Source organism: Pelecanus crispus, chromosome 4 (genome assembly GCF_030463565.1).
Source record: "Pelecanus crispus isolate bPelCri1 chromosome 4, bPelCri1.pri, whole genome shotgun sequence".
In the NCBI taxonomy this organism is placed as follows: Eukaryota; Metazoa; Chordata; class Aves; order Pelecaniformes; family Pelecanidae; genus Pelecanus; species Pelecanus crispus.
In genome coordinates this window covers 274,139-301,703 of record NC_134646.1, presented here as the reverse complement: position 1 = coordinate 301,703, position 27,565 = coordinate 274,139, and the positions used below count along the sequence as shown (strand labels likewise).

The window sequence follows — 27,565 nt, the reverse complement described above, 5'->3', positions numbered from 1 at the left end:
CCAAACCTTGGGTTTGATTTGTGGTGCTTTAGCAAATGTTACCCTTTATTTGGTGCAATGGGCTCCTGCATGTTCTGCGTGTGGATATTCAGCATTAAGATCTTGGAGTCTGTAGTTAAATGATGCAAGATCAGCTGTGGAGTCCTCCTTTACTGAAGAAACTAAGCCTTGCAAAGCCATGGAGCTGTACTAGTGAAAACATGAAACTAACTGTCAGCTGGGCGGAATCTAGAACGATTAATTTCATTTATTTATGATAAAATTAGATCTCTTTCAGTAATCATTCCATGTACTCTAAAGGACTTTCACATTATAACCATATGGGCTAAAGTATATACGCACAAATACTCTGATAGAGGTACTAATAAATTTTTTATGAGTAAAAATATTTAGATAGTAAATTTCTAGCTGTCAGCGATTGCAGAGTAAGTTGGATCAGAAATGTGTATTTCATTGTGCCAAAGAGTCGGGTGAATGATATCACAAAGCAGCTGGCCTGTGCTTTATGCCGAAGCTATTCATTAACCTTTAACTTGCAAAAACAGCAGAAAAAAAACCCCAGACCACTGAGGTTTATCTTCTTGGCTGATTTATGCAACAAGTTCAATGGTAAAATTTCCATGAAAGTCAGAATCAAGTCCTTAAGAGTAGTTAAGGCGAAGTTGAGGCAGCTTTTGGGAATTGCGAATTAGTTTGTCAAACTTAAATTTTCACAATCTTAAGGCGTTCAGGCAGTCACTGGCTAAGTGTTTTATACACGTTTGGGCGATCAGCATCTTTCTACTAGATGGTCCTCTCCAGCAGATAAAGAGTTCCACGAATTAAAGGTTTGTTGGGAATTCCTTTGGCTGCCGTAGGCTGAAGTACAAAGAAGCTGGTAGGCTTGGCTCCTTCATTGCTGTCTGAGGAGAGCTTAGAAAACATAGTGTACATTTTCACTATATTTTTGGGAAAACAAGCTGACAAAATTGGGTTCATAATGTGCGGTGAAAAATGTGAACCAGCATTTTGTCATTGTCAGTAGCATCATTCCCTTTTTAAATGATGAAGTAAAGCTGCTGTGGAACTTAACTTTGGAAAATTTCATCACATCTGGCAGAGAATTACCTGTAAGATGAGGTTTGCTTACTCAGTACTCATTTTCAAAAGAGGATGGCAAGTTTTTATGAATTATTGTTAGGACTTGTGTTCCTTAACATTTTAACCCCTAAGCTCCCTGGGCCTTTACCGAAGCTTTGTGCAGTACAATAGAAGTCGCTCACTTTCTGGGAGGGTATTTGTTTGCTTAAGTCCCTTAATGCTTTTTTGGATACTGATTTAAAATTATTTCCTTCCGCTCTTGTAATTCGTGGTCATTAATGCGGTTAAGCCCTACGGGTTCTCCTTCCGTTGTACCAGTCGCGTGCGTCAGCGTCGTGCTGTGCGCCTGGCTTAGGGAGGGCAGCGCATTAATAGGCAAGCACTGCTAACAGTGGGAGCGCCCGGCGTGCGGTGCGCCGTCCGCTGTGAAGGCTGAACCCCATTCTCAGCTGCGTTGGAAGGGCTGGGAGGAGACGAAAGGCCTTCGGTAGCTCCTTCAGCCCCGAGTCCCAGAAGCGTTTTAGGGAGGCTGGATTTCACCACAGTATTGTTTGTGAGGCTGCTGTGTTATTCTTGCTTGGTTTGTAAGCATCACTCTTCAACGGTACGGAGTCACTTGGTGTCAGTCCTGATGTTGGAAAGGTAGTCCTCTTCTCCTTCCTCCCAGGCGGTGACTCGGTTGTTGAACTTGGAGGAAACATTTTTCAAAGAAGGGCCTTTGCCAGTCCTTATTCGGTTTGATTTTTTCTCCCTTGGTTCCTTATGTTTGCTCTCTGAAGGTGATTAACTGTAACTTTCAGTAGCCAACGTCCTTGAGGCGACCACCCCTGTTTTTGCAGTTTTACTGTAATTGCCCACTTCTGGAAATGGCAGTGATACAGTTCTAGGAGAAAGGAGTTTTTTGGTCGCACACTGCTGGCTGTCAGCGCTTGCTGATGGTTCGTATTATCTAATCCCTGACCCTTTTTAGCAGTAGGGAACTGGAGAGAGGGTTTTGTCACCTCCCATGCGCTGCACGAAGGTGAGAACAGCTTCTTGCACAGAGAACAAGTGCTTCGTGATGGAGGAGTGCTAGGGAGCGTTCTGCATGCATGTGACAGCTGCTTGGTGTTCCGCCGCAGCTCCGACTTGTTTGGGGCTCTTGAACCAGTTCATCCAGTAAGATGGTGTTTTTTTAATACATGGCTCTTCATTTGTAAGATTCCTGCCTTGGAATTTTCTTCTAAGTTTCTGCTCGGGGAAATGTTGGTGAAAAGATACATATGTTGATATCCTCAGGATGTCGCACGTGCCAAATCTTTATTTTGTTTGCTTCCGCCCACCACCCCTGTAACTTACAGGCACTGGACGCTATTGACTTTATTTTTTCATATGCCCGGGATTCACAGATCCCTGCAATGGGAGCCTGACTAATGATCTTGCAGTAGTGATCATAATTAGTTCCTCTTGTGATAGGAAGGGATGCAGCTCAGCTGATACAAGCAATGGTTGTGTCTGTCACTAATGTAATACAGAAGCTTCACAGCCTTTCCTCTCACGTCTGGGGTCGGCTTTTATTTTTAGTTCTCTATGACAGCTTTATTGGACTCGTCATGGGGCTGAAAAGCCAAGGCTGACTACACATAAGAGATAGGTGTATGTGACGGTAAGACTGCTGGGAACATGGCAAGAAGAGCCGAAATGGAAACACTGGAAAATACCCTTTGGAGTTTGCTGCTGCTTCAGCTGCTGAGAAATGGGACAGTCCCTGTGAATTTGGTACGGTGTGTCACAGATCGAAGAAGTTCAATAAAAGTTCACTTCAATCTAAACGGTACATGACAACATGCTTATGTAAAGCATGTTATATGTCACTGTTACCCATATCCTTCTGAGTGTTGTATCTCTGACTAGAATATGGAAGGAATCTATTTTAATCTGGAAGTAAAGCACAAGTTTTTAACAAGGATAATTGACCTTTTAGTGCCTTAGTAATGTATATGCAGTTAACTTTCATAACTTAAATCAAGCCTGGCTGTCTTACCGTTATATGAACTTGCAGTAAACCATCAACATATTATATTTAGGAGTAATTTCTTATTACCCATGCTGAGTCGGGTGCTCGATTTCTTACTAAAAGGGTGGGTCTTGTTCAGAAACCTCTGCAGGTAACAGGTGGGTTTGTTAAATCTGTACCACGTCTCTGGTGCCAGCTGGGTACAGGTGAAGTGGTTTGCCTCTCAGCCGGCCTCATGGTAGGGACATGAATCTCACCTGCTGGTAGACCATTAGGTAAAGCCAGGGAGCAGCGCAGGGGGTCCTGTGTTTTCCTTTCTGGTGTGTTTGAGGCTACTGTGCTCGTTTCTTCTGTACGTTTCAGGTAAAAATCCTGCTTGTGGGCTTACATTGTAATCCTACAGTAAAATTGGTTTGGAATGTGCCAACTTCAGAGACAGGTTACCACAAATATTTGCATTCAATGCTGTCTTGTGTTTCTTTGTTCTTGTTTTATTGTTAGACGTAGGGATTTTTTCATTTTGTTTTTTCTTTCTAATCCATGGGGGCACAAATGATTTAGGCTCAGCCTAAATGAGATTTACAGCGTTGTTTTGGTGATAGCTGTTGTTGGGTTGGCCGGAGCTGGTTTGTTTAATTTTGGTTTTGCGTGATAAACAGTTGAAAACTATATTCTACCCAGAATTTTTCAAGGAAAACCTTAACAAAACTGTTAGCTTGCTTATGCTGCTGGGGATGTTTTTGCTTCAACTACTTTAGTACCTGAGGACTGCAAGGTGTTAAACATGACAACAGTTCTCTAAAGATATTGCAGAAGGGAGAGTCAGTAAACTATTCACTAGTAAGGCTGTGACAACTTGGCAAGGCAGCTTGTTAGAAATGGTAACGAGGAATGGGATTAGAGGGTGCAGGTGAGATTGGTGTGCCGGGGAACAGCAAGCGCGGTGTTCGTGTGGGGAAATCCTGCCGCACGTGTTCAGAGTTATTTGAAGAAAACTGCAACCGTGTCAATTAAGGTGATTTGGCTGATGTAGCCTATTTACTGTTTATGTAGTGTTTTCCGGAAGTGGGAAGAAAAAGCTATTCCTATACACTAGTTAAAACTATACCTGGATTTTTGGCCTCAGAACTGCTGAGTTCTGTTGACTTACTGAATGAGGACACTGGGGCGGGGGAGAGATTTCTGCCTTGTTTTGTGCTTTTCTGTTTTTTTTTTTAACTCCTGCTCAGAATTTGAAAATGTTTTGAGTACAGAAAACATAAGAGGTCTTAGATCCAGTGCCTATTTATCTGAGAACTGTATTTTTAGCTTATTCTTTTAGAAAAGGTTTTCACTTCTATGGTGACTGTTCTATATAGTTTTATGTAGAAAGCATCGTGTAAAAAGCAGTGAATAGTGAGCGCTCGCAGGGGAATTAAGGTTGTTCAGCCAGAGTGAGTGAATCTGGTCCAGAAACAGTGCTTTTTGGTCAAGTGAGCAAAATAGAAACTGAATTATGCTCTTCCCCACCAAAGCTGTGTGCTGCCATGTGTTCCATTATGGCATTTCCAGTGGTGTGGTTTCACTTTAGGAAAACAGTTAATTTAGTATGCACTTCAATCCAAATACTTTCTTGAGCTGGGTTTCTGATAGTAGTCTCAGGATAAAAATCTGAGTAGTTTCTTCATGGTTTTTAGGCTTTCTGTTTTATACATCTCATTACATGAAATTTCAGAATGTGATGCAGAATAAAATTGCTGCAATTTTACTGTAAATATAGTTCGGCCAGAACTTGGTCTTTACCATCTCTAGAAGTTGTCCCAAAGCCATCGTGCGTGGCTTGGCACAGATTAATACAGTTGGCAATCTCAACTCAATAAAGGCACTTAATGGAGCCATTGTGAGAGATGAACTGTTTTCCACCTCGGGATGCGGTGAGGTGTTCGCAGGTTAGGGCGGAGGCCACCGGTGGATGCGTTTACATTGCATCTGTCTGTGCCGGAGTTGCTGCGTGTTGCAATTCAGGTTGAAAATTTCCTTTTATTGGTGCTGGCTCCTGCAGCCTGTTTCATGCTTCCTCATGTAAAACTCGATACCGGGAGTAACTGGAACGGTGTATAACTGGGGGGAATGGGTAACACAGGCACCTTCTCATGGATCTGGGGAACAACCTGCGTTAAACAGGGTCTCTCGTCCGCAGTGGGGAGAGGTGGGGAGGGTTTGCTGCCGTGCCCTGCTCCTTTACTGATGTGAGGCTTGGGATTATCGTAAGACGCAGCCAAAGGTTGCAAGTCAGTGCATGTGGTGTGGGGGAAGGCAACCAGCGGGAGAAGCAAGGCAGTAATTCAGACCTGATATTGCTTATCTGCACGTGTCTAGTGTCTTTACCATTGAGGAAATGCCAATTCAAAAATTCCCACTTGCCAGTCCGTCGGTAATGATGACGAATTGTCAGCTCTGGCATTCGGTGGCTACGTTACTACCGAGTGCCTCTTCTTTGCTTATTCAGTTGTAAGACAGCTGCTGAAAACCACAGAAACGGTTCGGAGGGGTGGGAGTCCTCTCTCTGACTAAATGCCTGGGGTCTGCCTCATCTAGGCATGTTTCAAACTCTTTTTCCACTCAAGATACATAAAGGCTGTGTGCACGTGCATTTCACAGCACTGATCTCTCTACCTTTTTTGGTCCGGCTTTTTAATATATGAGCACTTGTCAGTTTGTCTTAAATTGCAGGGATTAAAGGACTTAGGCCTGAAATACTCTTTCAGAAGCTTACTGTAGGACATCTCATACTCTTGTAAGCGCAGTACACCTCAACAGTAATAATGATCTGAATGCTGAATACTGTACAAAGCAGTTATTCTAATAGTGTTTCCCCCTCCCTGGAACCCCCTCTGCTTTTGTTTGTTTTAAATAAGCAAAACCCCAACCAAGAAAAGCTTTTGTCTTTTTCGCTAGCTGTTCTCTTGAAAACAACTGAATCTCTTCAAATCGGATGTGCTCAAAAATTAATCTTGAGGGACCAGACATGTACAGCTATCCATCCATGTTGTTTGTAAAATGCTTATGCTGCTGAAAAGGCGGCACACATTAGAAAGTGTTAGATGTAACTAAATACTCTAAGCAGTCACTACAGCACCTGAAAACATCTGAATGTATAAAAATATTAGGAGCCATTGGGAAATATTATTCTTTGCTTGCTTGTTTATTTGTAAAGCTTGATTTATGGGTCTAATGATGCTGTACAGTTCAAGAGGTCTTACTCTCATAATGCTTTTTTAATCGTGCAAAGTATAACTCATATGATTTAAAGAAGATAAGAGGAGGGGGAATTACGTGCCCGAAAAACCTTGCACTGAAAGACGAAAATATTAAAGCTGTTTTTGTGAACCAGTCCTTTCTGCAGTGTAAGCGCTTAGCGGGCTGACTGCGAAAGCTAGAGATGGGCTACCGAAACATGAACTGGGATATTCCCTCTCTTTGACGTTCAGCACCAGGGCAGTATTAAAATCTAGATTTACACCTAGCTCATAATTTCCTAGACAAATTAAGAAAACTTTGGAAGGTCCTGGAATTTGTGAGGCCTTCATCCTAGTTCTGATTTCAGCCATCTTCTGCCGTAAAGTAAACAAACTGTACATGCTAGAATTGGCAGATTTTTTTTTTCCATTTTTTTTCAAAATATTTAGAGTGCTCTGTAGCCAATTTGCTGATATTAACATCTGCAACAGTACTTCTCTGAGGAATGTAATTAATACGATTCCACATAGAATTAAATGTCCCTCCAATTATTTATGACCTGATGAACTGTTTTCTGAACCAATACTCACACTCAGGGGTCAAGGTTCACAACTTAAATTATGTTAGCAACTCCAATTGAAATGGAGACTCCTTGTAGCCATGCGCTTCTAGCTGTATAGCATGTTACAGAAATAAAACACTCGCAAATCTCTGGGGCCTTAACTCTCGTATGACTAAATGCATTAATGGGTATGACTTTTAAACAAGCAATACCACAACTGATGTTACAAAAAATTAATTATTTCACCATCAAATAAATCTTTTCTCTCTTCTCACTGTATTTTCCAGGTTTTCAATTAGCCTTCATATTTACTTCTTACTTTGAACTCAAACTTAGTTTAAAATACACAGAAAAAAAGCAGCGCGTTACCAAAACACTTAAGCACTTAGGAAAAGCAAATAAGAGGCATCTTTCAAAAGCTCTTCAAAGGAAAATCTTAACTAAAGTACTTGGAAGCTTCAAAAATCATTAATCTTTTTCTCGTAATTAATGACATAATGAAAGTACACAAAAGAATTTAATTGATTTTGATATAATTTTCGAAAGTAGTTGAGGAAGTACAAACAGCACACAATTAGATCAGCAAGATGGAAGAAATTACTTTTTTGCCTTCAAATTACCTCTTTTATTTAGGTGATTTTTGTGGACAGTTTTTCTACTTCAAATGGAACGAGAGTTTTAAGATACATTGAGATCTAGCGTGAAACTTTCTAGCTCAAACCACCTGTAAAATAACCAGCTTATGTCTATATTTTCGTTTTATTTTTCTAAGAGGAAGAAATAATTTAATGCTGTTCTTAGCTCTGGAGGTTGCAGGGCAGACATTGCTTCCTGCTTCAGATGTTACAGTACGTAGGAGTGTTAGTTTTCAGGTGTAATGGGCAGGATTCCACCCTGTTTCCAACAGGTAATCCAGTAATAGTTTATTTGTCAGTACCAAGTTCCAATGCACGCGTCAGTAACCTGCTTTGACGGGCTAATTAATCAGGCTGTTACAAGTAGCTGGCATATATAACTGGGTTTTTTGCTGGCCCTTAAAGACAAACATGGGAAGGTGTAAAGCAGTGGTTCAGCTCGTCCTCTTGCAGTCCAAGCTAAAGCTGTAGTTCCTAACCCCAAATCGTGCTTCCAGCTGCTGGTTTTTGGGGCTAAGACAGGTAAAACCCTATTTTTAAAAAAACTCTGCATTGTGCCCAGGTACTGTGCGAAGATGCTGGTGTACAGCTCGTGCTACAGAACTGCCATGAGCGCAGGAGCTGCATCCTGCCGGGAGAACTACTCACGTGCTTCGCAGCCGTCAGCAGGGCTGTAAAGTAGAACCCTCTCCTTGGTTCCTCCTCTAGTCCTGTCGCGGTGGAAACCTGGCTTTCCTTTTCCAGCAGCCCGTTGAGCTCATAGAAACTACGCGAACGAACAGGCGGTGGCTACGTTTGGATATGTATGGCTCCCAGAGCATCGATTTCCCCGATTTCGTCATGAAATTGTGCAGTTTCCAATATCGGGTTAGGTTTTGAAAGAAAGAGTAACCGAAGAGTAAAACAAAGCAGAACAGTGCCTGTCTGGGCAACGCTTATTTGTTTGTTTTCTGCTTAAACATTTTAAGCTCTTTACGATTTTTGTAAATGGGTCCGGGAAGGCTGAAGAACTGTAAACAGGAACCATATGCTACAAAACCTTAGCTTATAACTTCTATTTTCCTTTTTAAAAATGCTGCAGGTTTTCTAAATTACAGAGCGCTTCTCACTGCTATTTAGCGATTCAGAACTATGGTCATAGTAAGATGGATGAGGTATGAGGTGTTACATTGGGGCAAGATTTACTTCTTGGCAAAATTTCAGTTTCTTGGATCGACCGATTGCCAGTGAGCTTGTTTGGGGATATGAATGGAAGCCGAGCACTGTGCTACCTTTCATCAGACATAATAAAACTACTATTTTATACTTGCAAGCGCACATGTAGCAGCATGTAAACTCCTAATAATAGAATTTTAGTTTAATGTAGTCTTTTTTTATTATTATATATTTAAGATGTTGGGCCAGAGCCACAGCTGTTGTCATCCGCGTAGCTCTACCGAAGTTAATGAAGCTTTACTGAGATGCATGACATCTCTATGCATGTCTGTGTGAGAGCTGGAAATGTGGTTCACTTTTTTTTTTTTTTTTCCCCCTTCCCTCCCTGTAAGTGCAGCTCACGTTCTTCCCTGTGTGTGTGGTTATGACTGAAAGCATTTTAATAGTTGTAAGTTGCAACTTGGGTGTTTGCTGTTCATGAAATAATTACAGTATCTTGAGTTAAATAAACTCAAGTGCCAAAGGTTGAGATTTGATTATTGCAGGATAAAGATATTATCATGTTTAAGAGAACAGTGGTAGCTTATTTAAAATAATATATTCACACCATCTTCGTCTGTTAGCTACTAAAAGTCTTCTTCAGTATGCGTGGACGTGTTTTCAAAAACTGTTCATCCCTATTGCCTCGAATATGGCTGTAGCAATGTTTACCTTGTCAGTTCAGGTAATATGTATTTATTTTCTTACCTTTAAATCCATTTTTCCATGGAAGGAAAAAAAAAAATCACTCTTTTTGCACCCTGAAAACTTACATTGTTTGACTTCGATGGCATTTGTATCCTAAGAAAGATTACTTCCGTAGGTTCTCGTGTGGGTAGGATGCCGGCTCATTCGCTATCTTTGACAGGTCGGCTGGTTGTACAAAGCTTTGGTGCAAGCATTCTGACTTGGTCTAACTTCAGTGTGCTTTTCGGGTAATGAGATTTTTATCTCTTGGGAACATAGCGGAGTTAACTGAAAGAAGTGATTTGATAGCTCAGCAGAAGAGAAAATAGAAAGCTTTATTTTACTGTAAGCAAAGTGTTCTCTGGCAATCAGAGGAAAACATATTCTGCAAGAGCTAAGCAACTGTAGTTGGGCAAAAACTTACTCTCTCAAATACATGCGCAGAAATATTTTCTTCAGTCGATTCGTGCCAAAACCTTTTTCTTTTGTTCCTTGGAATTCAGATCTAAACAAAAATATTAACCAAAAAACCTCAAGCAGCTCTGAATTCCCTTGTAATGATAGGTATCCTGCCTAGAAATCCACTCTCGAGCCTTGCAGCATATGGCATTTGCTTTGGCAGCAGTCTCAAAGCTTGCAGAAATTTCTGGAACATTTTGGGCAGCAGCTGTGAGCCTCGAGTAGCGGTGGTAATTATATCAAGTCATAGCTCGCAATTTTCAATTCCTCCTCAGTCTGCTCTGCCGGCAGAAAAGGCCTCAACTGCCTTTTTTCTTCTCTCTTTTTTTCCTTTCTTCTTTTTCTTTAACTGTAAACTGATGCACTGCTTGAAAAATCTCTTGTTGCTTGTAGCCCTAAAATGTGAATGTATTAGGGAGTTATTTGCATATGGGGTCGGGATTCATCCCACTATCTGAAATAAGTAAGCTGTTTTGCTGGTGTGGTGTTAAGTCGATATGCTCAGGGTATCTGTGCTTTTCCTACATGGCAGATTGTAAATAGCTGTAACGTTTTCTCGAAGAAGTCTCAAGCACATGTCCCACCCTTCGTAGCTGTCCTGAGCGTTTCTAGACGAGCTCCATGTGCTTTTACTTGCTGCCACCTGATGTCGTAACTTACCTGTGTCGGCACGTCCACTGGCCTTAGAAGTTTGGGTAGGCCAGAACTCGTCAAATAAACTGTTGTCCATAAAAGTATCCGAATAGGGAGCCAAGGCTTTCGGGCAGCTTTGGGACTCCCTGAGCACTCTTGGTGTTTTGAGATGATGCCAGCTTATTAGAGGGGTTACAGTGTGTTTTGGGGACCTGGGACCCCTCGGCAAGGGGAACGGATCCTTCTGCTTTGGTCTAGCTCTGCTGCATTTTCGCAGCCCAGACTGCTTGTTAGCATCCTTGCGACTCAGGATATTCCATTTGGCCCAGTCCCTGCTGGGTTATCTCTGTCCTAAGCGATTGAGCAGTGCCGAAGCCTGCATGCTGGCACAGGCATTTGGTCATCCCGTAGTGAAGATGTTAGGTACCTGGGTGCCGGTGCGTTGGTCCTTGGCCCAAAGACCTGTGGGTGCAGTTCTGGAGTTAAGCTGGTCCTGGAACAAGTCCCAGTCGGCAGCTTGGATACAACGACCCGCTCCCTAAAGCCACGTGGGTTCAGCGGTGCTTTGTGTCGCTGTACCGGTTGACTACTGGAACTGTTCTGTTTACTACTACAGCTATCACCTTTTGGTCCCTTCTTCCTTTTTTTTTTCTGCCCCAGCTCCCGCAGCCCCCGGGTGAGAACTCTGGACAAGGTTCTGGGGGCTGTTTGCTGCTGGTGCCTCAGCACGCTGCTATCCAGCTCTTCATGTTGCGTTTTTGGCTTGCTGCTTTGAGCGGCTTTCTTCATAGCTTGTTACAGTGCTTGAACCTATTTCAACTCTGTGTCTTCACGTGTCACAACTTTTGTATTTAAGCCACTCGGTCGGTGACCAGGCTCTTGCACTTTCCATTTGCCTTAGGGGCTTGGAATGAAAATGTGAAATTTCTTTGAATCTGAAAGCTTGTCTTTTTCAAGAGGCAAAAACCCCAAATGGATGTTGGGAGGAAGGGGGAGAAGATAGGAGTGGCTGCAGCCCTTCTCTATGTTGTCAGCAGTCTCTCATTTTGCTTAGATGGACGAGGCTACTGATGTCGGGAAGCAGACTCACTGAAGACTTCTGCAATGCAGGTGGAAGAGTCGGTCCCTAGAACTGTCTATTATTGCTAATCAATTAGCAAATATGTCAGTTACTGATCCAAATAATAAAAGATCAGATTTTTTTTTCTTCCTGTCACTTTGGTGGAGAACCAGTTTCCAAATAGCAAATTATTTCCATGTGGTACAAAGGAAATTTGATGTCTTCTGACCATTTTCAGTATGTAAGACAGATTTTTTGCCGTGTTGATGGATTAGAGAAATGAGACAGCAGAAGCAGAGGGTTTCAGTGCTCAAGTCCAAAGATAACCTAGTAATCGGCACAAACCCCATTCTAAATACTCATTTTGTGAGATAATGAGGATTGACATGCCTGGTGCTGGTTGGAAAAAATTAGCAGCTGTAGGTTATCTTTTTAGCTACGCTAGCTGGTTGTATGGAACTTGGCCTTGGGAAGCTGCGGAGGTGGATGCGTTGAATGCAGTTTTGTGAACAGGCTTGGCAACTTGAATTCTTCTAAAAATGACAAAAAATTTTTAGATCTTGGGCCATGGGTTTTGACTTTTACACAGTGGATGCTCAGCACTTGTTGATAAGCAGGGTCACTTGAGAAGAAACAACTTGAGTTAACAATCTGCAGTCACTTGAAGAAATAGACGTCGCTATGTTGTCTGCTGTAGCTTTAAATCCAAGTGTGCTGCCAAAAGATAACTAGATTTGTTGTTTCTAGGTGCAATGTTATTTTGGTTTTTAAAGTCAACTTAGGTAATGTCATGAGTAACATTTGTTCACAGCTCACAAGCCTGCTGCACAGCGGACTCGTTATGTGAAAACGCCTCGTTGTGCACAGTGCTTCTCATTTGTTCAGTTGCTGCTGTCGGAAACGTTTCTGTGCTGGCCCAGAGGGAATTCCTGCAGTTGGGTCTTGCGCTCATAGTTGAGTTGCGTGGGGCCGAAACAAAGGCTAGATTATCCAAAGCAAAATAATGGATTTTGCTTCGGGCGTGTGGGCTGCTGACGGCCCATGTCTTAGACTGAGATTTCTGCTCTCGCTTTTGTCTTATTTCCTATTGTTAGGCCAGAAATGAGGGCTGTTAAAAGTGCCTCCTTCTTCCTGTAGCCTCTGAGAGCGTTTATTTTTAACCTTTGCTTACGGAATAGCTTGGAGATTTGGAGAGAATGCGCAAAATTGGCTTATTAATTGACTGTGACAGTTTCTGTGGTCGTTTTTCTTGGAGGCAATAAGTCTCTGAAAGGATCACAAAATAAATCCAGTTTAGAGATGCTTGAAAAGGTTACCTAGATCTTTTATAATAAAAATAACTAATAGTACAGCATAATACTGGAAAAAAAAAATGAATGGCATATGCTAATGGTTATGAAGCAAGGTATTAAAAATAGCAAAAGTATTATCAGTTAGACAAGAGCCTGTAGTCTCATGGCAATCCCACTGGATTTAAATAAATGGAACTTTAGCCCAAGTGAAGCATAATTGTATCACTTATCATTTTAATAAACTATATGCACGGAATATCTTGCTTTTAGACTTTTGTTTAGTCTCTTTTTAATGGTATACTTCCTAAGACTTTGCAAATAATTGACTATGTCAGTGTATTCCAATTAGAGTATGCTACAGTGCCTTCTGTCCCCAGAACACTTGGGGTTTGCTTGCATTTACTTGCCTCACTTTCTGCAGGTCCATATAAAGGTATTGTTTCTGTTATTGTTTATTTTTACTTCTATAAATTCCATTTGCTAGAGGGAGGTACCTACAGTGAGGTAATAAGTATGAATATTTTCATAGAACTTCTTTTTTGTTTAATTAACGTGACTGTCAGCATTTCAAAATGAAACTCTATCTTCTGTTTACTCAAGGGTAAATTCTAACCCAGCTGCTAACTCCACTCCAAAACGGACACTGCACCCGCCCCTTTCATCTCTGTCAAGATGATCTTATTCCCAAGAAAAACACCGGCCAATTCACATAAACACATAATCTTTGAAAATCCTGAGCAAAACATGACCTAAGTCAGTAACGGAGGGGAAATTTGTTTGATTGATTATTATTTCCACTTCTATTATCTCGGGGATGTGGCTTGGGGAGGGGAAGAGCGCGTACATGTACAAACATCAAACGCTGCGGAACGTTATTTCAAGCTATAAATTCCTGTGCAAGGTCCAGGCATGTTCGGGGCAGCGTCCCCCTCCACCGGCGGGTTAGGGGGTGCTGCTGGTGCGTGTGGGGAGGGGGCGACGCGGCTGCAGGCGAGGTGCCCGCGGATCGGCCTTTCCCTGGCCGCTTGGCTGTCTCTCCGTGGTAACACGGAGGGGTGCCCCGAGCAAGAGAGCTGCATAAGGACCGGGCGTGCTTGATGCACCGGTGCCTTCCCTGTGTCGTCTTGTAGGTGGCTAGATACACACCTGAGTTGTCCCTTCTTAGTGTTTAAGGTTTCAGTGGTTATAACAGAGCCCCATCAGAGTGTGCAGGCAGCTGAAAACAAATTCTGTCCAGGTTTGTTACCGCTTCAGGCATCTCGGTTTGAAACGTTGCAGCAGCCATGGTAGAACAGGGTGGTGGCTTCATACGGTGGGTCAGGGTGGAGACAGGCTCTCGGGGACGCTCAGAGGGGTGGGCTCCAGCTAGAGCAGTTCCCCAAACTGCTTTACTTCAGTCAGACACACACAGAAGATGCTTGGTTTTCTCACTTACTGGTGCAAATGTCAGCGTGACGCTATCTTAAAAGCTTTTCTTTCTTTTTTTTTTTTCACAAGAGCTTTGCTGGAAAACTTGGTGTTGTAATAGGAGAGGGAGCCTTCAGTCATCCGGTTCCAGCATCGCCCTTGTTCGTTCATTACAATCCATACAAGAAATGGAGAACACTTCTAATGGAAAAGGGTTTCTCTCTCTGATAGGCAGCGAAGATTGAGTGAGGCGCTACGATCAGTGCAGGAATCGGTGGGTAATCCTGTGTTATGCAGAAGGGGGAGGAACATGAGGCACAGCGCAGATATTGCTGATCCTGTCTGGCCTCAAATCTATGGCACTCGCGGTGCCGGTGACTGCATCTCTCAACGTTAGGAGTCAAAGTCTCGGTGATTTCATTCTTGTCTGTTTTCTCCTCTCCTGAGCAGTTCCCCCAGGATTTTTTAGTCTCCTTCGATGACCTGGAAGGTCTGTCTTTTTCATCAGCTAGTAAGTCCGTTAAAAATAATTTTGTTCTGACACTACCCATAATGAAACTTGTTTATCTGTAAAGAAGCACACCTGTGCCTTTCTCTACCCAGCTACAAGTCAGCCCATTAGGTATTTTTCAAATGAACAGCTAGGTGAATGCTTGCAAACAAACACACCGTTCTTTAGGGAGCAGCTTTCTCACCTTGGCATCGCTGCGGTCTGGGCTTGAGTCGGTACTTGGGCGGTTGCGTTTCGCCCCATTCCTAACATGTGTTGTATGAGTGATGGTGTCTGTGGGTGTTGAGTATCTGTGGTTAAATACCACTGTATACTCTGTGCATTGGTGTCACTTGGTGTTATTTAGGCTCCCACCCGCGTGATTAGGCTGTGATCCTACGTACATGTTAGGACAAGAGAGGCTTTGCTATCGTCTGGCAACTTAATTTTGGTTTACCAAGGCAGATTGCAAGTAATTTCCTGCTGATTGTGTGGCCTGTAGAGCACAGGAGTAACCAGTGGCACATGCCGTTTTCAGCACAGGCCGTACGCCCAGGTTCGATGACAGTGGAGAGCTGCTCGGTCGCTGGGGCCACCCAGCCTTGGCTGGCCATGTCCCGGCTGCGACCCGCTGCCTGCCGTGGAGCAGCCAGGCACCGCGCCGGGGGTGCGGGGTGCTGAGGGTGGGCGGCCGGCTGGAGGCTGCGGGCACGCGTGGGCGGCTGGAGGCTGTGGGCACGCCTGGGCAGCTCCGGCAGGGCCAGTGTCCTCCTCGGCACCACCGTAGCCGCCCGCTGCAGCCCCAGCCGCCGCCAGCCAGCCCTCGGCGGAGGGGACGGAGCGTTGTTGCAGCTAACGTGCAGGTGCTTTGAGAAGGATTGCAAGGAAGCTGTGACCGCAAACTGTCGGCGTGCTAATATCCTTCAGCTTTATCTGTTTTGCCAGTATTGGTGATGTCCGTGTAAGAATGGTCAGAGTGAAACGGCAAAGATGTTTGGGCATTACATATAAAATACGGAGCAGAGGTCGCTAGGAAAGTGTGTGTAGCACCTGTCTCCAAAAGGATTTGGTTTAAGCGTGCTCTGTTAGTTCCTCGTGCTGAGAGTTAAAAAAGCTCTAAAAGTATTCCTGTTGGAAGCGATGAGGAAAAGGAGGGAGGAATCAGCATCGGTTGTTATTACCGATTTGGATTTTTCATTTGTTTTTTCCTACGGTAAACATGATGATGCAGTATTCCCTCCCAATTCGCACACCTAAAAAACATAGTAATTGCAGTTTTGTGGAGTGCTTTTTTTGGCAGAAACATTGAAAAATTCTGTTCTGTTATAGGAAAAAGAACAGAAGACAAGAGAAAGGGATGGCTTCCAGCTCTCCAGACAATAACCTTCATAACAACTTTGCTGGTACATTTAATATCAAATTTATGAATCCGTAGGTGCTCATGAGGTAGTTGCTGTGCATCAAGGACCTTAGTCGGACTTTAGCAAGTGACTTCCCTGAGTTTAGAAACTCTTTGTTTTCTTTGGCAAATTAGAAGTGAAGAGGTGGGGGAGCTTTCTTTAAAAGGTCAGTTTTTTTGGTTTTTCAGTACACAGCGGTGTTTCACTATTGTGTTTATTTTTTTTATCCCATGTGTTAGTGGTTTCTTTTTTCTTAATAGTACCAATAACAAAATATCAATTCACGAATAAATCCGTGCAACAGTATGTATAATATTAATTAGCATTGACAGCTTAAATCTCCACTGAAATGTTTATGGAAGCAGGTCATCTTGATAAAAGCATCAGCGGGCTCCTGAGAAATAAAGTTGTTCAGAGCAATGGAAGTTGAAATTTGCAAGTAAACAAGATGCTGTGAAATGTTTGCAACACTTGGTTGATACTCAGCCTAGTCTTGCTTAGGAGATGCCTGCTGATGTTGGTGAAGTTTTACTTAAGTTTGGGCTAAAGCCCATTTCTTTCTCGCTCTCTTCAGAGACCTCTTCATCTTCTCTATTGCTGGACTTAAAGAAATCTCCTAATCATCGGATTCACAGCCAAACAATGGCACATAGGTGAAAGTTGAGGCAACATATTAGTAATTTAGAGGTAAGAATCTGTCCAGAAGCAAAATGTTTATTTATTGAAGCTCAAAGGAGAACAAACAGCTAAAGTAATGTCAGCTAATAGAAAAAGGAATACATGTCCATCTAATCTCTGCCCTGGTACCATCTCTCGGAGAAAATCGCTCTTACAGCTTTGTAGCCAAGCGGAACTGCCTCACCTCCCGAGTGCCCTGAAAAGCTGAGATGCTGCGTGTTGGTGGTCGTGCTTCTGGTCTTTTTTTTGCTAGCAATTTTTCAGGTGGATCCAGACAAAACAGACAGGTCCCTTCTGCTCTCCCCAAAAACCCCAATCCTGAGAGTAGCCTAGAGGAACAGCTGACAGGGATCAGTTTGCTGGGCACGTCCCGCTCGGACCCAAGAGCAGCGCCTGCCGGTTGCATCTACCATTTAGGATCTTCCTTTGTGGGCTGGCAGCTTCTTGTAAGACCTGAGCCTGGGTTTTCCTTGGTCGCCAGGGCATTGCTGCTTTCCCAATGAGTTTCTGTCCATGCTCACTTGCTTTTCAGCAGCACAGCCACATTTTTTTAAATTTCTCTGATACAGCTCTGGTGTGTCTGATGTTTTGTTTATTCCTGCCTATATGATTTGAGTAGCAGCAAGTCTTCAGTGAACCATCTTATACTCCCTCACTTAAGTGCTGTTTGGTAACACATTATATTATCTGAGTGGCTTCTGACTTCTGTCTTTCCAAAAGCCTTTCTATTGGTGTCTTGGCACAGATAATATGTAAGGGGTCCCTTGCAAAGCTTTTGTTTTCACCAAATCGGATGGTCAGGTTAATATTCCTTTGGAACTCCAGCTCTATTTTGTTTTTTAATTTAAGATGGTAACTTGTGAGGTTAATCTGCAGACATACAGCTGTTAATCACTGCTTCAGAAACTCAACTTTCAAATATGTGTAATGGTGTGTATATATTGCTCACTGTTTCCCGCAGTCTGGGAAGTTATTACTTGCAGACTTTCAGCTCTGTATTGTATGCACAGGGCAGAATCAGTCTTTATCGTAAGTCTGTTGAAAAGACAGGTTCTGATGAAGTGGAAGCTGCTTTTTTCATAACAGTAAATCAGAACAGAGAAGACCTAGCCTTGTGACAACTTTTATGGCGAAGCAGATCTCCCAAAACGCAAGAGGAAAGTTTCTCTTGACAGTATGAACCGTACTAGAAAATGTGTAAAGCCTTAATACAGCAAACAGTACTGTACATAAGCTTCGTTAAATGTCTGAGTTGGACTTGTTTGTTGTGTTTGACGGTAGGCCTGCCGGGTTCGGACCTCTTGCTTACTCTTTTCTCACGCGTAAAATATCTGGGTGCATAGTAGCAGCTGTAATAAATGCTGTGTTTTCAGTATTATTCAATGTTTTTGTTCTTCTCAGCTGTAAGTGCAAGTCTAACCACTGTGTTGTCTGGAATTCATTGTTTGAGCTTGAAAAGCCCTTCACCTGCCCTGCTGTAACCTCAGCTGAGCAATCCCGCGTGCCTGTCTACCACATAATAGGGCTGTAGGAGTTAATAGGCATATTGAATAGTGGGGCAAACACAGGTGCATAACTTTTGGCTTCCTTCTCATTTGCATAATAGCAGCCAAGTAATTGAAGTGGGGAACGCTCGGGCAGCCAAGCACAAGAAAGATAAGAGCACCTCATTTAACTGTGCTGCCTTAAATCTTTTTGCTTTAGGGGTATATTTTTTTTCTTTTCCTCTCGGAAAAATTGGCCATTGAAAATGGAGCATTTGTGAGGTGGAGCGAGCAGGTGTGTGCTGGCTCTCCCCACTGCACTTGAACCTGCGTTCGCAAAGCTTTGTGTCTGCCAGCTATTGCTCCAGCCTTATTCCCAGCAGTAGACCCTGGTTTTGTCAGTTATTTTGAGGAAACTGGGAGCAGCCTCTGGCCATTGCTCATGTTTCTCAACCCCTTCTCCTCCCCGGTATGACTTCTCTCTGTCTAAAGCAGCTATTTTTTGGTGAGGAAGGGGAGCAACAAGGAGTTGATAATCTGTGTTACATTGAAGCACGGGCTGGGTCTGGTGGGAACTGATTCAACCTGCAAGACTACTAACACTTATTTAAAAGCAGCAGATACAGAGGAACTTCTTAGTCTTTGCAAAAAGCTAAGAGTGATGCTTTTGTTCTCGGTTACTAGAGTAGGCACGGAGAATGGGTCCGGTGAAGGAGCGTAAATCAGATGAGTCGTGCCTGATGTTTGGGTAATTGTGATGCGATGGCAGTCAGCAGCAAAAGTTGGAAAGACTGTGGGACCAGGTGTGGGGTGGAAGCAGTTTCTTTAAAGATTATTTCTCTGTTGTTGCTTCGTCCAAAAGCAGATTGTTCATTTGGCTGTTAGAGCAGATTGTGTGTTGTACTGGAAATAGAGGTTATCTGACTTTCACCCATACTGTTGCACCTGTTAGTCAAATGTTAATATATTCTCATGAAATCAATTTTAAAAACCATCTCTCCTTGGCAAATGGCTAGCAAACCTTGACTGCTCTCACCCTGATCCATCTGTGCGCTTCAGCAACTATTTTTCTGATGCCTGGAAGTGTCCCGGGAGCTCCCCTGCTCTGTGGAAGGCACTGCCGTCAAGCAAGACAAGCGGTGTGCGAGGGAATTCGGGGGCTGTCGCTTCGGTGCTGTGGCCCCTGCTGAGTGGCAGTAGCTCCTTACAGCTCGCTTTCCCCAGCTAGGAATGAAGGCTTAGACCGTGACACAAAGAGTAAAAAGGGTTAAGAGGCAGATGTTGTTTCTCAGGGTTGGAAGTAAGTTTTGTCTAAGAACTGCAACTTTGGGGCACAGTTTCACAGTTTCAGATAGTTAAATCATTTGGCTTCATAGGAGAAAGGTTGTAAAGGCATTGGGGTATCTTAGAGCATGGTGCTAATAACGCCAAGTTCACAGGTTCAATCCCTGCTCACTGCAGGGGGGGTTAGGCTCAATGATCTCTCAAGGCCCCTTCCAACCCAAAGCATTCTATGATTCTGTGATATTGTCAAATCTGCTGTGGCCTGTCCAGCGAATGGCCTCTTGATAAGTATCTTTATTTTCATATGTAAGTTTCTCCGTTACTAAGAACATCCTAATTCCAAGTTCTGCTGGGTTTCCAGAAATGTAGTCGCATACAATAAGATGCTTAACCGTACAGGTGCTTTATTTTCTTTATACAGAAGTAAAGTTCTTTTGCGACCAGAAAGGGTAAATGTTGTAATATGTCTTGCATAGCTGGTCAGGTGTTTCTGCTGTACATTTGTATATCTGGTACTGTGGTTGCTTAGCTCTGCATCTCTGCTCCTTTTCTGTAACTGCTTGTGAAAAAATAATTCTTTGTGAGATTAGATGTCCCACACCCGCCTCCACATATGCTTTTATTAAACAGGAAATCTTCAATTCCGCACATGACTTGAAAATGACAGGCACAAACGTGGCAGGTGAGTCCCTTATCGCCGTGTCCTTAGAAGGCGCTCCCAGGGCTCACCGATGCCTTGGAGAGGTCATTCCCACCATTTAGGCAATTCGTTGTTAGCCGGGACGCTCCCAACAGTGCCAAGGCTTTGGCGCTTGTTCCGGCTTCTGAAAAATTCTCATGGCGTAGGGAGAGTTGCTGAGTGTCGGGCACCTCCGACCTAGCTGCTGCACCGCTCTGCTCCCAGTCTTCCATGTAGCGCAGGACAGGGAAGTTCACATGCAGCGGTGCTGGGAGCGCTGGAAGCGTCTTGGTAGAATGGCGTACAAATGGCACGTCGGTGCGCCCCAGCTGTCCCTGGCTCCCAAGAACCCTGTGGGCGTCTTCTGTCACGGCTGGAGCCGTTGCCCAGCCAATCTGTGCTCCCTCTGGGCTCGCTTGGTGCTTGCCTTGTCCTTCAAATGGAAAAGGTAGTGAAAATTTATACAGATGTCCAAGTACTAGGTTGCTATGGATCGGGCTCAAAGCTTAGGTGTGAGATTTTTTTGCTGGGAGAATTTATACAGATATACAAGTACCAGTTTGCTACAGATCGGTCTCGAAGCTTAGGTGTGAGATTTTTTTTGCTGAGAAACTATCGGGCACTTTTATCTTTATACTATAAGCTAGAAACTGGTATCCTGTGAAAGGCTTTACCTGGCCTGGAGTCGGAATGACATATTGCAGAATCCTTGCAGTCATTATCTTGACTCTGTTTAAAAACAAAACAAAAACCCAAGCCAACCCCCAAAGCGTTCATACTTTAAGCAAAACTCTTTTTCTGGTAGCTTGTGTGCGTGACACAATGGTATATGTGGACAACCTCCCTCACTTTTGTCTTATTCATTAAACACAAAATCAGAAAGAAACATTTTTATTGTGGGGAATATAATCATTTCCATGCATTTTTGAAGAAGCTGGGTCTTTTCCTTATTACTTTCATAAGCAGGAGACTTGGAGCCTTAAGCGGTACTTCTTCTTGTAGTAGAAGCTGTAGCACCTGCGGAGCCCGAGAGTAGGGTGTAACAGTACAGCAGCCGCTGCGGTCTGAGCCTGCTTTTGACACAGGTGCTGTTCAAGAGTTCTGCAGCCTTGCAATGCTATGTAAATTTGGGGTTTGTTTGGAAAAAGAGTGGTTTTATTATCTACAAGTATCATTTTCCTGTTGACAGAGTCATTTTGTGCCATGCCAGGTGTAATTCCCATTTTGCTTGCTACAAGAAAGTTACTCTGTTTCTGTGTTATTTGTAAATTCTGTATTTTAAGGTCAGTTTCTCCGTAGTAAGTAAAAGCAGCAGTTAGATTAGAGCAAGATTACGTTTGTTGTGTCTCTGACATAATTCCCTAAGGTGCTGTCATTTTGACAAAGAAGTTAGAGGGATTTTTTTCTCGCATTTTTACACCTGGGTGTTGTGTCTCGTTCTGTCTTGCGAGCCTAACGCTTCGATGTGAGTCTTGGAGGAGCTGTCGGTCGTGGAGATAACTGAGCCTGTGGGGCTAAAAAAAACCCCAAATGCAAAAGAAGAACCCCTGCAGTTTGATTCCTCAGCAGTCGTGATTGAGGTGTGGCACTACTAAGTCTTGTAGATGCCAGTTTCTCTGCTTGCTGTGGAAAAAGGGGGGCTGTGTTTCTCCCCTAGCTTTTGACGCCTGCCTGCAGTACAAACTGACAGCAATATGGGCCTCATGGCTCAGCACCCACTACCTGAATAGGTGGTGGAAATGGCTCTCTTGCGTGGCCTTACAGCTGCTGAAATCTGAATCAGGGTGTCTCAGCTGCTTTGACCTACCCGAGGAGGCTGGCTCTGCCTGCTGCCAGCCCAGCTTGGCTTCAGCAAAAAGCTGAAGAACGTCCCCGTGTCTTGAGCTGCAGCCCACGGGCTCAGTGTGCCTCCCAAAGTCAGCTGAGCTTTTGTCTCGAGTTAAACAGGGCAAGTCCAATTCCTTCATGCAGAAGGCACAACATATAGGACACGTAGTTACCTGTTCTCATAGATGGTGAGCTATGTCAGCAGCACTAGGAAAAATCTCTGAAATTCTTCCCTTCCTTGTGTTAAACAGGCAGTAGTGTGTGTATCCTAGGGCCTTAATCAGACTTGATAAAGGAACTTTTTTTTTTCTCTTTTAAAGTTTGTGAATGTTGGATGAGGGACAGGACTGTGTTACTGGTTACTCACACCCTTGGAAATATCGGTGCCAGTGTTTTGTCAGGTGGGGGCTTCTCAACACAAGCCAAATCTGCGATAGCACTGGAAAGTGTTCCAGGGAAGTGCATAAGCAACTCTATAATGTTTTTTAAAAAAATCGTTTATTCTGTGGAGTTTCAAATATCACGTAATAAGTATAGTCGTTACAGTTCCTTGTTCATTTTATTAAACAATGCCATGTATGCTGTTAAGGTCCTTAGGTATTTCCTGTATGTTCAGTTACCTAACCAGCAATCACAAATTTTATAGCAGATTTTACAAACGTTTATATGCCCCAAAATGTCCAAGTAGTTGAAAGTTTAATCTTCTCATTCTATATAATTCCTACTCTAATTCCTTGATGTCAGGAGTGGTTCTCACAGACATACATACTGTGAAAAATATTTTTAAAATGAAGTTGCGCAAGTAATACAATAGTACGTACCGCGCGCTTCCGTGTCAGTATGCCCCGAACTGTCCATATGAAGATCTTGGGCCTAGGAAGCTCGGTGGGGGCTTTGCAGAGGGCTTTGACGGGAGTACCCTTAGGCGGCAGCGACCTCCGGGGCTGTTAAAAGGACTCTGCGAAACGGGGCGCAGTCGCGCTGGCCCCCGCTCTGCCCATCTCTACGCTCTCTTCTCTTGCGGTCAGCGTTAAGCTCCTCCCTTACCATGCCCTTACAGCCAGAGCTTGCTCTTGCCGTAATTGGGAAGTTTTCATGCTATTTTAGAGATGTGACGCTTCTACAGTACACGAGGTCATGAGCAGAGCTACAAGAGATTTTCAGGTCGTTTGTGTTTTACTCTTAGCCGTGCCTTCCTGCTTAGGTCCTCTGCTCTCATGATGCTACACACCTTATGTAATAAAATTGCAAAATAAAATAAAACTGACAGACAGAGGCTCTTTATACACATGCTGTTGCCTAGTGCCTTTTGATGTCGTTATTTTAGGTTCAAAGAAAGTTAAATAATCGTCTTCTCCTTGCATCGTTGTCCTTGTAAGAAAGAGGAAATGATGATTTTACCTTTTGGTGTTGTTTGTAACAGCTCCAGTTAATACGTCAAATTGGATAGTAGCACCAGTGGGCTTTATTTTACAAAGGTGAACCAAAAGAAGTGTGTGTGGTGGTTTGGGTTTTTTTTTTGTTTGGTTGGGGTTTTTTTTTGGTTTTTGTTTTTTTTTTTTTTTAAATCTACACCTCCTCTTTAAGCAGCCCCATATCATGTTTATTTAGAAATGAAGTGCTTTCCCTTTATCTCTTGGTAGAGACATCTGTGTTTGCAGTAGTCCAAATCCAGCTTGTGGTTTCAGCTGATGTTTTGGGTGCATTTTTTTGCCTTATCACTCGAATACAGTGGAAGTACTGCTGGAGAATAGAGGGCGGACCCTGAGGTCAGGCTTGGACAGCTCATGGTACATCAGTGCTTGGGTTGGGTGTCTGTGTCGTCGTTTGCGTCCGCGCCCCCCGCCCCCTTTTTTTTTCCTGTTTTCATTTTTCCTTTTTAAAATGGAGGCAAACTTGTAGATGGATTCAGGTAATCATGGTTATAAAGGATTATGGTTCTTGCTGTCTGGCGTCATTGCAGTTTGTAGGCACTCTGTGTATTGTTTCATTAAAATCACAAAAAGATGGCACCGTGCAGTAAAAATCAGCCATACGCATGTCCTTGCGTATCATAGAATCGTTTAGGTTGGAAAAGACCTTTAAGATCATCCAGTCCGACCATTAACCTTGATATACCGTCTTCATTCTTCCTTTATGTTACCCTGGCTGCATGTGGTGGGTCAGCCAGAGACCGCTTGCCTACTTTGCTAATCTTTACTAGGTTTTTGATGGATGCTGGCTACCCTTGCATGAGCTTTTTTTTTTAATCTCGCATCCTTTTTGAGGCAAGTTAGCTGAAAGGGGCAAGTACGCTTGCAGAGCTAGGTCCGTCACGAAGGGAGGAAGGCCCGCGAACGCAAATGAACGGGTCTCAAGAGCCAGTCTGATACTCCCGCAAGGCAGCCTGCAGAACCACACTGACGTTTGACCAAAGTAGTATTTTACTGCGGAGGTGGCGTGTTTTCTCATCCTTGCAGAGAAGACTTACCAATGAGAAGTGGTTTGACCAAGCTTTCAGTTCATGTGATGAACATAAATGAGCAAGTATTTGTCCGCATTGCTGCAGTGGCTGAATGCTTCCCCGTGCCTTTCTAAGTGCTGTGCCTCTTGCGGAGTCCCAGGCGGCCTTGCTGTGTGTGGCCGTGTTGAGCTGGAGAAGTGGAGTCATCCCAGCTTTTCAGACTGGAAACTAAGGCGCGAGAGAACCGAGCGAGTCGCCAAGCTTGCACCGCGTCTTTGTGACAGAGCGGGGTGATGAACTTGAATCTTTCCAGTCCCAGCCTTACGCCCTGGTCTCTAAGGTATAATCGCGTACTCTAATCTCTCCTTTTTAAAGTGTGCATACCTCACGTAGAGAAAACAAATATACATCTGATGTCTTGGAACAGTGCTCAAGTAATAGTCCTGCCTCAGGACACGATGTTGTAAGTGTGTGGCGCTGGGAGGTTGAAACTTCAAATGTTTTAAAATAAAAATTATGTGTCTCGAGATGAGGGAGAAACTTTGGGATGGACTTCTTAAGCCTGTCTCCCCACTAATCCTGGGGCAGGTGTTTGCAAAACACAGCTGCTTTGCAGAAGTTAGGCGAGAATGTGCATTCCAGTCTGGCTTTCTGCTGAACTGGAGCATGGAGCGTACTTTTGAAAGAATAACAGTGTGACTGTTGGATGTTCTTCCCATTATCTCAGTTTGATAAAAAGCATTCTTCAGGTCAACAGGGCGCTCTCAAAGTTAAACTGTATTGTTCTGTTTCCAACTGTGACTCCAGTGCTCTCAGGAAAAGCCCACATGGTAGAAGATGTAGGAAAATAAAATAAAATAAATGAAGCCCTAGGGAACCATAACAAAATGGGAATTAAAAAAAAAAGCAGTGTAGCCTGTCAAAATAAGAATGAAGGAGTCCTAACCCAAGTTCAAACAGAGCTTGCTTGCTTTCTGCTTTTCACTAACAGCTATTGGTGAAGACCAAAAAAGCATGCCGCAAGCAAAAGGTGTCTGAACGGGGAAGGCGAGGAGGGTATGTGGGATGGTGGAAGATACTGGGAGCTCTGGGAAGGAGGAGAGCAGCTTGGGAGGAACAAAATAGTGTGGAAGTGTACGGTTTCGTAAGTGAAACGTTGAGCATCATAAAGAAAGAAGTGTATTTATGGAATTGGAAACAGCAGCCAACAGTTAATAGTGTTAACATCGCTAGGAGTTTTTGTACCCAACCAAGTTCCCTCAGAAAAGTATCCCTTCCATTTGTGTGAAACCGTGATACTTATTTTCAGTAGTGCTTCCACTGAAGGACGCTGTAGTTAGGAGTGTTACTCACTGTTAAGGTTCCTCTCCTGTATGTGCAGGAAAAGTATATCTTCAGAAGGGGAGAAGTTAATACAGGAATTAATATTTAACGCAGCTAGTTGTGGAGCATTTGCCGCCAGACCGGTGACAATAACGTGCTTGAAGAGACATTCTGTGTTAGCTTTGGGTATGTTGCTGAATCTTTGCATGTTTCGGATTCCCGTTTAGAAAATGAGAATAGTAACCTCCTCCTGTATTTTACTTTTTCCACCAGGCTTTTCTGTGTCTGGGTGTTTGGTTTCAAAGCTCACCAAGACAGGAGGGTTGTACGGTGCCTAGCACAATAACACCCTGCTCTCAGTGTGGGCCTCTACCCATGTGGTGCAGGGAACAATTAAAAATATCATCGGTCAGAAATGTACGGTGATGAGTACAGGTGACTGCAGTTGGCATCAGAGTGCCTTGTAAAGAGGTAATGCTGCCTCCTAAATTGGACTTTGGCTCTAAGGCATCCTTCCATAAGTGTGCCGAGGCATGAACTAAATGGTAGGAGTTGTTTTGGGCAGTGCGTGAATGTTATGGTTACATGTTTGGTGCTGCAGATGCACAAATTTACGCTAATAATGAAATATTATTGTGTATGGATTTTTAAAAAAATGTATTTCAACACCAATTTATAGGTCATGGCAAGTTAAGTAACCCTCATTAGACAGGAGTAGTGTTCGGTGGGTGCTAGAGAATTCCTCGCCGCTCCTCCCTGCTCGGAGAACTCCCTCATCTCGCCTGGCAGGAACAAACCTGGAACAAACACTTATGTGGCCTTCATGAATTCCTAACTAGGCACACCCCAAAATTGCAGCCTGTTTACGTGTGTGGAAAATTGCGCAGAGTGGAATGCCTTGATTTTTTTTTTTTTTTCTTCTTAGTCTTCTGCTATGATGGTAAAACTAGAGTGCAGAGAATGTACGTGCTGCTGTGGCAGGGAGAGAAAAATCTCCTTCCTTTCTCAAAGACTGAGTAGTAACAAATGCTCATACAGTGTTCCCGTCAACGCTGCATCTTCCTAGTGAACATGTAGCCTTATTCAGACGAGAACAAGGTATAATTGGAACTCTTTTTAACCCATTTGGTGCACGCTTGTGTCTCCAGAAGCTTGCAATTCTTTATGTACAATTTATTAAAGTCAAGCTGATTTTTTTTTTTTTTTTTAAACTGGTTCAATGCAAATACATGTCTGCAGAAGCTTGCAATTCCTTGTGGACACTTTAAGTCAGGTCAGTTACTAACGGATTACGTTTGATACTGAAATGAGCCTTGTTTAAGCCAGTCTTAAGAATATTCATGTGACCTTTTGTGCCGTTTTAACTACCTTAGTTGAAAATCTCCCTTAAGGTAAACGGGTGCACTTTTCCTGTGTGGGCAAGCTGCGAGAGGAAAGACAGATCTTGGAGCTGGGGTACCGAGGCTGAGGGTGCACATCCCAAGGGGCAAAGAAGTGAAAAAGACCAAAGCTCAAAGAAATAACATAAGCTTTCATGCAGGAAATAAGGGAGTTAATCCTTGCCAGTTAAAAAAAAAAAAACTAAGTGGAAGCTCTACCAAGTAGCTTTGTCCCTACCTCAGGAAATACTCGCTTAGATGCTGGGGGATGCTTTCAGATCTTGGACTTCTAGAATTCGGGCTTGAAGTGTTAAGCTCCTCATTCCCTCTAACACTCTTCTTTTCTAAATTGAT

General features: G+C 43.4%; 1 protein-coding gene across 1 annotated transcript in view; it reads left to right on the top strand.

Moving 5' to 3' along the window:
• The window catches only part of CFAP299 (cilia and flagella associated protein 299), a 222,647-nt gene that overhangs the window by 45,827 nt on the left and 149,255 nt on the right, over positions 1-27,565 (top strand). Inside the window, 1 exon segment of the mRNA XM_075709379.1 lies at positions 5,863-5,874. Coding sequence (XP_075565494.1) covers positions 5,863-5,874 — 12 coding nt within the window.